Source organism: Macrosteles quadrilineatus, unplaced genomic scaffold, assembly GCF_028750875.1.
Source record: "Macrosteles quadrilineatus isolate MER2022 unplaced genomic scaffold, UCM_ALF_1.0 Scaffold_6__1_contigs__length_79288215, whole genome shotgun sequence".
NCBI lineage: Eukaryota > Metazoa > Arthropoda > Insecta > Hemiptera > Cicadellidae > Macrosteles > Macrosteles quadrilineatus.
In genome coordinates, this window is record NW_026542599.1 from 73,985,443 (window position 1) to 73,995,453 (window position 10,011).

Genomic DNA, 10,011 nt, shown 5'->3' on the forward strand with positions numbered 1-10,011 from the left:
CAATTAAATATTTTTTAAAGATTTTATTGATGGAAAGACTTATTTCAAATAATTATATTCCCACTTGGTGTGAACAATTTAAGTTTTGTTGACTGATAGGCCTACTATGATTAGTGCACTTTATAATCAAGCTTCAACTTTGTACTTGACTGTGTGGTAATTTATAATAGAATATATATAAAAGATAAATAAAATAAATAATTAAGATGTTTTTGTAAATAATTTAAATTATATATAGTTAACACAAAACGATAAGAGAGTATTTTAGTATTTGTTTTGATAAAAGAAGTAAAATATCAATAGGGTTATCCCAATCGAGAGGGCTCTCAATTAATTATTTAGTTTTTATTATTATATAAAATAGTTTTTCTATCATTTGTGTTCACTTATTTACATTGAGGACAAGAACACAAGAATGCAATACAAGAATACAAGAAGAGTACTTTATTTTACAATTTTTAAGATTGAAAAAGGCATCAATACAATATGTTATCGATTAAAAATCTTTGTTGATTGGAGTAGTTGCAGTAGAAAGATGATTTAACTTGTAACGTAGTCACTCTAGTTGCTGCCAAGACAAATATTCATCAATGCTGTAGAAAGGTCTAAGTAACAGCACCTGTGATGTTCCTTCTTCAGTCTTCTAGAACAGAGAATGTTTACATGTTATTAAAATAAGGAGGCTCGTGTAGGATGAATGAACAATTCTCCTCGGCTAGACTGCAATGTTAAAACTTTAAAGTGTCTATTTGGGTTGAATGGAGCATGTTCTCGAGAAATTAACATTTGCAGACAAACTAATGCTAAAATTCATTGAACATCCACAACATTTTATTCACTTGTATTTAAGTACGAGTTAGATAGCAGTTTTCTAAATTAACATAATTTAATAATTAAAATGTCCCTTTTGACCAGATTTATTTCTACCTCAAATCATGGTTCTCTCAGTAATTAACAGATCAACTTCACTTTTTTTATGAACAAAGACAGCTCATGCTTATGGTTTACAAAAAATATAACCCATACCTATTTTAAAATCAAGACTAATGCAGGTTTTTTTTAGCAATAGCAATGGTTTATCTGTATTAGGCTTAAGCCTAATTTTGATTTTAAATAGTGCCGCAGATGCTTTTAATTTATGATCACATTACCTTAATCAAATACCTATATTTGCATGAAATTGGTTAAAGCTTATATGCCTATTCTACCAATGTTGCTGTAACGTTATATTTTATCTTCCAACTAAATTAATTCTCAATTTTTTCCCACATTAAAATACTATAATGCAGTGGGCGGTTCCAAGGGGTGGAGGGCTGTAGGAGCAAGAGCCCTCCCCATTAGAATCTGACTCTGGAAATATAAGTTTAAACATAAATTTTGTCATAAATAGGTGACAGAAGTTTTGGAACACAGTCCGAGACGTAAAAACAGTTTTAAAAATAGCAGATTTTCCTAAGGTGAACCCCTGAAACCCCCTCCTAGTGTTAATCACCCCTGTTAGCCCTTCACAACGTTCTAATCTAGAACCACCACTAATATGACAACCCTACATGGGATCAGAGGCTGTATAGAAAATGTTACTACTATAAATTTACAATTTAAACAAATAAATGTCTTACCTGTTCACCGCTGGATTTATTTATTACGTAATAGAGAGATCTGTGACCACACTCCAATGCATTTTACGAATGTTGGTTAGAGGTACGCAAACTTGAAATCTGACTAGGCCTAGAGTCGGTTGATTAGGGTATGAACCTGCAAAAACATTAAAAAGCTTATAGTTAATCAATTTTAAAACATCAATCTACAATTCCAAAGAGAATAGCTAAGATATTATCGATGGAATAACTTATTACATAATATAGCCTAAACTATCGAATAAACTTAAAATATAAATATAGTAAGTTTAATCAATAGCCTATTTAAGTTATGTAGGCCTATAAGTTATTGAATTTCAATATTGATTTGATGTTAACTTATGAGGATTCTCAAGTAGATTATCGCCATTGACTATAATATATAAGTTAGGCAGGTAACTTGTATGTAGTAGGTATATATAACTTAGTCAATATTATCGCCCACCAATCTATAACAGTGTGCTGTATCTTTAAAATTAACTTGACTTAGGTTAAGTAGCTAACAAAACTTACAAAAAAGGATACGATTACAAATTGAGGTCCAAGTTTAAATTTATTTGTTTAAAAACAATTACTAGATATAGCATACTTATCAACTCTTGTGTGTATACAATTTACTTACAGTAGGCCTTGTTTGTAATTATCTAAAACTAACGTACCGGTAACTTGAACTAAGCCAAAGCGAAATGTTAGGGTAGGCCTACTTTGGTATTATCCGGAGGCCAATTATTTTAGAGAGATTTTTTACTGGAGAGTCCAAAAATAACTACATAGGCTACTGTAATAGGAAAAAACCTGCTTTAATTGACTGACTGTCCAAATTTGACAAGATTACAATTAGCGGCCTTTGAGTTCTGTCTCCCAGAAAAAAAGGCAGTGATGTTGGCGAGGATTGAGTTGAATGCGTCGCTGCCGCTATACTCCGCCAAGTAGGTATGCAGCACGCTGCGGCGGTCATGATAGGTTGGATTATCATAAATATGTTTATAAAACTTTCCTCGTTTCGTTATGAATTGAACTATACCAAAAGAGTCTTACTTTTGCCCGCCAAATACCCCAGATACTGGTGGTAACAAGTGATGAATGCTCCGGTCAATGACCTGGCTAAGTACTTGAGGGGATATGGCGTGCAAAAGTAATTTATGACTCATCTGGTATTATAAGAAAGTATAAAGTATAAAGTATAAAGTATTGTAAGATTCATAAAGAAATTAGGAAAGTCCTGCAAACAAACATATTTGTGAAAACCAAACCTAACATAGGTAACTGCGCTGTGTAAGGGTGGCCTCCGGATAATACCAAAGTACCCAACTTAACCGCCACAGCACGTGTTAACGAGTCTTTTTGAAAAGCATAAATAACTTAAATAAATAAGTTATTCAAGTTATATCAAGTGCAAACTTCGACTGATAGGCCTACGATAGAAATATTAAACTGAATTTCCATCTGATAGTAACTTAAGTTAAGTTAGGCCTAGGCTATAAGTTAGGTTCTCTACAGACTTGTAGGCTACCTATCGATTCAATCGCTCTGACAACTGCAAAAATTGCAACTAAGCAGCATCTTAGGAAACGACTTAAGTTAAGTTAAAATTTCATAACTTTAATGTTCTTAAGAAACCGATTAAATCTTACTGATAATCCTAAAAATGTTTTCAAACTTCATCAAGTCCCTACGTTAACCTTATTAGGTACAATTACTTACCTTACCGCCACTCCTCAGAATCTTCTGATTAATACTTTCAAGGCTTAGAGGTTAATAATCTAAGTTAATCTATTTAATTTTAGTCAATTATCAAATCAAGGAGACAATAACATGAATGGATTTATTAGGTAACTTAATAACATATTTCTACCTGTACTTCTCGTGGAAAAAGCAAATCAGTTTGATGCCAGACAAACATACCTAATTGGTCAAATTCTTCCTTTAACCTTACATAGCCCGAAATCTCCTTAGCGTATAACAATTTAAATCTGTTATATGTGTGTTGCACAAGTTTCCATCTCTTTTAAAGTTAATTCCATTTTAAACGGTATTTCCATTTTAATTCCATTTTCTAATTTACGTGTATCGTGTACCTGGCCACCTCCAACAACTATAAACTGTCACACAAAAATAACAATGTCAACATCAACAATAACAACATAACACGTAAACGTAAACAACAAACATAGGATGATAGGATACGATAGATACGAGACGAGATACGATGATTCCGTCGTCATAGAACCGATTCGACTTCAGTAAGAAAGAATTATCGCAGAGTCACGATAGATCGATTCTGTTATATATGTATATGTATGGCTTTATAAATGGATTCAATCCAGTATGTCCCAATTGGACTGGACTGGAGTAGAACTAGCTCCAGCGGCTTCACGTCATTCTTCACTAATCCAGGTACAAAGTGAGATCGTTTATTACAGCTCTTCTTAAGTATATTTTATCATAGTTAACATGGTGGCAGCGGTGATAAAACCCAACCATTATTGATTTCTTGAAGAATATATGATAATAGATGAAAAAGTGAAGTTTCTTTTATTCTGTGCGAGTTTTAAAAAGTCTGTTTTTCGTGGTTGAAATACACGGCAAGGTAGTAAGTTTTAACACAAAACGTGTCGGAACGCTAGACTCAGAAAATCTCAATTTTGTTTCTAGAGCTCATTAATTGTAAATTACCACTAAAAGCTCTGTTGGATTTTTCTTTTACAAACTTTCAATTTTTATATGCACTTTAGATCTTTTTATAGTAGGCTAGGCCCAATCAGTTGGCATAAAATTGAAAGTAGGTCATGGAAGTTTTCATGTTTGAGAGTGCAAGAAAAGTTCAAGTTTTGACAGGAAAGAAGTAAGCCTAGGCCAACTCTACTTTGATGTTTGAAATTAGTTAAACTTATGTTGAAAATGCATTGCTATGAAATTAATATACAGTTCTATGCCTAATTTACTAGCCTACAAGTGTGAACAAAAATATAAACTATTTAAAAGGCTAAAAAATTGTAGGCCTATGCCTAGTTTGTGAGATTTTTCTAAGAGTAGGTCTAATACTACCAAGCCTAAAATATCGGCTTAGTTTATTTAGGACAAGTTGATTTGGTAAATATTTAACTTCTTTTTATGCATTTAAGCTACATTTATTTGTTTGAATTTTTAAAATGCCTAAAGGATCTCAGACGGCTGGTTCTGAGGATGAACTTGTAAAGCCTAGTACGTTGGTAAATTTAACTATGAATTTGCCTCCACCATCATCTATGGAAATAAAGGGTGATGTCCTAGACAATTGGAAGTTTTTCAAACTTCAATTCGAAAACTATTCAATAGCCACTGGGCTGAATGATAAAGATGAAGAAGTTAAAGTAGCAACGTTTCTGTCTGTAATAGGCAAGGACTGCCTTAAAATCTACACTAGTTTAGATCTAGGCGATGATGACAGCACAGAAGATAAATTGAAGACTATAATAGCAGGCTTTGATAAATATTTTCAACCGGAAAAAAATGTTATTTATGAGCGATATGTGTTTGGGTCAGCTAATCAGTTACCGAATGAGAAGATAGAACAGTACGTATGCCGGTTGAGACAGTTAAGCACGACTTGTGATTATTCAGCTCTAGAATCTGAAATGATTCGAGATAAGTTAGTTTTAGGTGTTTCAGATCTAAGTCTCCGCAAGAAACTTCTGTCGGATAGCAAACTAACCTTGTCTGCGGCCATTGATATATGCAGGGCTCACGAGGCTACTGATAACCAGTTGAAGCATATCAGTAAAAATGAAGGTGCATGTGAACAGCAACAGGAGGTAAACAAGGTTTTTATGAAGGAAAGAAAACATCAGAGCCAAGGTAGGCCAACACATTTCCCTAGTTTTAGAAATAGGAGAACTTGTCTTTTTTGTGGGAACAATCATGAAATGATAAGAGATAAATGTCCAGCTTATGGAAAAACTTGTGATAGGTGTAATAGACCAAATCATTTTTCAAAAATGTGTAACAGTTCCGAGTCAAGACCTAATAAATGGCCTAATGCACCCAGAAAAAATAAGTTTGCTGATAACAAACACTCTGTTAACATTGTTGACGAAACTGACAGTAGTTCAGAATCTTTGTACAAAATTGAGAGCCTTAATTTAGCTAGTAAATCTAATTCAGCTTCGGACAAGAAACAATGGGTAACTAACCTAACTTTCAGTACAAGGCCTAGGCCTACTCTCGATCATGACCAGGTTTTTTGTGACTTTGAGTGTCAGCTTGACACGGGTGCTTCGTGTAATGTTATGCATAAATCTGACTTTGATAAAATCGCTCGTAAAGCAATTTCAGAATTCAGCAAGCCTAGTCTTAAAGATTCTAGTACTATTTTGAGGTGCTACAGTGGCAACACTATAAAACCAGTGGGTGAGACTGATCTTGTTTGCTATTTTAATGATAAGGTGTATTGTATGACTTTTCAAATTGTCGACATTCCTGCGTATCAAAGACCCCTTATTTCTGCGGAGACTTGTAAACAGCTAAAGATTTTGCAGGTAAAAGCACAATTGTGCAAAGTTGAAGATGTTGATACTTCGCTGTCAAATAATACTAACCAGCAGGACAATGATATAATTGATGAATTTGATGATGTGTTTACGGGTCTTGGTTGTTTACCAGGAATTTTTCACCTAGAAGTAGATGCTACTGTGGATCCTGTTAAAAACTCCCCGCGCAAAGTTTCCATACCGCTTCGTAAGCAGTTGAAAGAAAAGATTGATGAGTTAGAATGTCAAGGCATTATTGTAAAGGAGAATGCTCCTACTGAATGGATTAGCAATATTGTAGTCGTTATGCGTAACGGCAAGATGCGAATCTGTCTTGATCCACGACCGCTTAACGTTGCTCTTAAGCGATCACACTATCAAATTCCAACGATCGATGACATTTTACCAGACTTATCTAAGGCTAAAGTTTTCTCAGTGATGGATGCAAAGAATGGGTTCTGGCAAGTAAAACTAGATGAAGAGTCGAGCAAGCTAACAACATTTTGGACACCACATGGAAGATATAGGTGGACACGCCTGCCATTTGGCCTAGCTCCCGCGCCAGAAGAGTTCCAACGTAGACTACATGAAGTACTATATGATCTTGAAGGAGTTGCAGTGATCGCGGATGATATATTGATTTATGGTTGTGGTGACACAGGAGAAGAAGCCTCAAGAGATCATGATAGGAAGTTGAGGATGTTGCTTTTACGAGCAAGGGAGAAGAATCTAAAGTTAAATAGAAAGAAGATGAAGCTTAGGCAGACAGAAGTATCTTTTATGGGACATGTTTTGTCGAACACAGGATTGCGTCCCGATTTGTCTAAAGTACAGGCCATCACTGAAATGAAGAAACCAGAAAATGTGAAAGATGTCCAACGATTTTTGGGTTTTGTTAATTATTTAGCCCGTTTTGTTCCCACACTTTCGGACCTCTGTGAACCACTCCGACAGTTAACAAAGAAAGAGTCAGCTTGGATTTGGGACGAAACTCATAATCGATCCTTTGATAAAATTAAACAAAGCATTGCAAACGCATCAGTATTAAGATACTTCAATGTCCATGAACCACTGACTATACAGTGTGACTCAAGTAGTATAGGCCTAGGCGCATCGCTTCTCCAATCCGGGCAACCTGTAGCGTATGCGTCACGAACGCTATCCCCGGTAGAACGGAGATATGCACAGATAGAAAAAGAATGTTTAGCAATCTTGTTTGCTTGTAACAGGTTCCATTACTATATCAGTGGAAAATCAGATGTGACCGTCCAGACAGATCACCAACCTCTGGTAACAATCTTCAAAAAAGCTTTGCTTAGTGCACCTAAGCGTCTTCAATGTATGATGTTAAAGTTGCAGAAGTACAACTTCGAGTTGGAATATAAAAAAGGATCAGAAATGACCTTGGCAGATACATTGTCCAGAGCAGCAATACCTTATGATAATCGTAGTAGGAATCAAGAAGACATAGAAACCTCTCATGTTTATAAGATGATTGAAGAAGAGAACATGTTTAAAAGGATGGAAAAGGTGGATCCCACTAAACATCTAAATGTCACGAGTGAACGACTGGGCCAGATTAGGCGAATAACGCTGCAGGATCCAGTGTTAATGAAACTTACATCGGTTATCATCTCTGGATGGCCTAAACTGAAAAGTAGCCTAGATTTGTCAATAAGAGAATATTGGGGCTTTAGAGATGAACTTGTGGTCTTTGATGGAATAGTGTTTCGAGGTAGCCGTTTAGTTGTGCCTAAAGCTATGAGGCCAGAAATGTTACAAAGAATTCATGCTGGTCATCAAGGAATTGAAGCTTCTTTGCGTAAAGCTCGTGAAATTTTATATTGGCCTCGTATGTCAGAAGACATCAGGCAGTGTATTGAGAAGTGTACAGCCTGCCTTCTTAACTCTCCAGAGCAGCAACACCTTCCAATGCAAACTCCTGACACTCCAGACCTGCCTTGGACACACATAGCTATGGATGTGTTTGATTTTAGAGGACAAAACTACCTGGTAACTGTGGATTACTACTCTGACTTTTGGGAATTAGATGAGCTTCCAAACATGACCTCAGAAACTTTGATCAGTGTTTCCAAAAAGAATTTCAGTAGATGGGGTGTGCCAGTAAGCGTAACGACTGATAATGCACCGAATTTTGTTAGTTCAGATTGGTTGAAGTTTAGTAAAGACTGGGATTTTGAACACAAAACATCATCTCCTTATCATCCAAGAGGCAATGGAAAAGCTGAGGCGACTGTAAAAATTGCCAAAAATAATTTGCGTAGAATTGATCGTGATGATGCGGATCTGTGGCTGGCGATTTTAGAAATTAGAAATACGCCTGCTAAGGATGTGGGTGTTAGCCCAGCTCAAAGAATCATGTCAAGAAGGACTAGAACTACCATCCCAGTAACTAGGAGTTTGTTGTCACCCGAAGTACCAAGTGGAGTGAAGTCGAAACTTATTGAAAGGAAGAAGAAATATAAGCGATATTACGACCGAAAGTCCAAGAATCTGCCAGAATTGGAAGTAGGTCAAGGTGTAATCGTAAAATCAAGGCCAAATGTCAAGTATAATCAATGGGAATTTGGTTCAATCAGTAAACAACTATCAGACCGGTCTTACAGCGTAAAGACACCTTCAGGTCAGTTCAGGCGGAACAGAGAATGGATCAAAGTCACACCCCAACAAACTAGTAAGTCACCCACTCTCAGTCCCCACAACAGCCCTTCTCCAACTAAGACCCCATCAGAAGATGAAATGTGTAGCCAAGAAGAACACATAACTCCAAGGGAGATAGTTTCCCCTCAACGTAGGACTACTCGTTCAGGAAGGACTATCCGAACCCCTGAAAGATATAAACAATAAGAAAACTGAAGTAAACAAGTTGTAAATAGAAGAAGTTTTGTTTAATTTTGTTATTTATCTCAGAAGATGTTTATTTGTCATTTCAAGTTTATTAAACTAGAGAAGAAGTTTTATTATTTTAAGAAGAGAATGTTGTTTATATATCATTTAAAAAATTTGAAAAGTGAAGAGGAAGTTTTATTTGTTTGAAGAGGAAGATGTTATATATGTATATGTATGGCTTTATAAATGGATTCAATCCAGTATGTCCCAATTGGACTGGACTGGAGTAGAACTAGCTCCAGCGGCTTCACGTCATTCTTCACTAATCCAGGTACAAAGTGAGATCGTTTATTACAGCTCTTCTTAAGTATATTTTATCATAGTTAACAGATTCAATCGTATTCTGTCCGAGTATCGTAGTGAACCCTAGGCTATCCGCCTTGCAGGCCTTGCTTCTTGCTTGACTTGACTTTTGGTTTGGTTTTGGTTTTGGTTTGGAAACTCGAAACCGAAACCGATCCGAATTCGAATTGTCAAATCAAATCAGTAATCAAGAATTCAATGATTATCATGACGTGTGAGGCTTTTTTCATTCTCATGTAAGTCTAATGTTAGCTATCTTGGAAGTATGTTTTATTTATGGTGGTACTATATTGAATTCAGAGCCATTGATTTCATTACCGTTTAATTTTTTTTTTTTGTTACAAATTCACTATTTTTACAGGAAAAATAAATGATTTTTAGGTTAACTATTTTAGTAGATTAGTACAGTAGAACAAAATTATAAGAGGATAAAAAACATATTGTGGAAGGGGAAAACCAGTCAATGTATGGTCAATGTCAGTATAAACGAAATATTGACCCCGAATCATTCCATTCCAAATGATTTTCCAAAAAAATAAATATAGGGCTTCAAAAAGTACTGCTAAAAGGGGTTTTAAACTATGGAAGGGGAAAGTAAATTTTTAATCCATGGCGGTAATGCAGGATTTACGTGAGGAGGTATTATTAATTTT

General features: G+C 35.5%; 1 protein-coding gene and 1 long non-coding RNA gene across 5 annotated transcripts; one reads left to right on the top strand and one right to left on the bottom strand.

Moving 5' to 3' along the window:
- Positions 1 to 445: 445 nt before the first annotated feature.
- LOC128997135 (uncharacterized) lies at positions 446 to 3,639 on the bottom strand. 3 transcript variants are annotated; one of them, XR_008491099.1, is made up of 3 exons: positions 3,543 to 3,639; positions 1,620 to 1,755; positions 446 to 643 (listed from the first exon to the last, which is right to left on the bottom strand). It is a non-coding gene; the product is annotated as an uncharacterized LOC128997135 (long non-coding RNA). The 3 variants fall into 3 exon arrangements; XR_008491100.1 differs by having other exon boundaries at positions 3,493 to 3,602; XR_008491098.1 differs by lacking the exon at positions 3,543 to 3,639 and adding an exon at positions 3,342 to 3,469.
- Positions 3,640 to 3,969: 330 nt separating this feature from the next.
- Positions 3,970 to 9,088, top strand: LOC128997285 (uncharacterized protein K02A2.6-like). Of its 2 annotated transcripts, none has more exons than XM_054422912.1 (2): positions 3,970 to 4,482; positions 5,280 to 9,088. In XM_054422912.1, the coding sequence occupies exon 2, from the start codon at positions 5,447 to 5,449 to the stop codon at positions 9,011 to 9,013; it is 3,567 nt and encodes a 1,188-aa protein (XP_054278887.1). In that variant the 5' UTR covers positions 3,970 to 4,482; positions 5,280 to 5,446; the 3' UTR covers positions 9,014 to 9,088. The 2 variants fall into 2 exon arrangements, with proteins under 2 accessions (XP_054278887.1, XP_054278888.1); XM_054422913.1 differs by having other exon boundaries at positions 5,289 to 9,088.
- Positions 9,089 to 10,011: the final 923 nt, after the last annotated feature.

Bases quoted from the DNA above. Each gene is read 5' to 3' on its own strand.
- LOC128997285 (XM_054422912.1), top strand. From the start codon at position 5,447: ATGAAGGAAAGAAAACATCAGAGCCAAGGTAGGCCAACACATTTCCCT.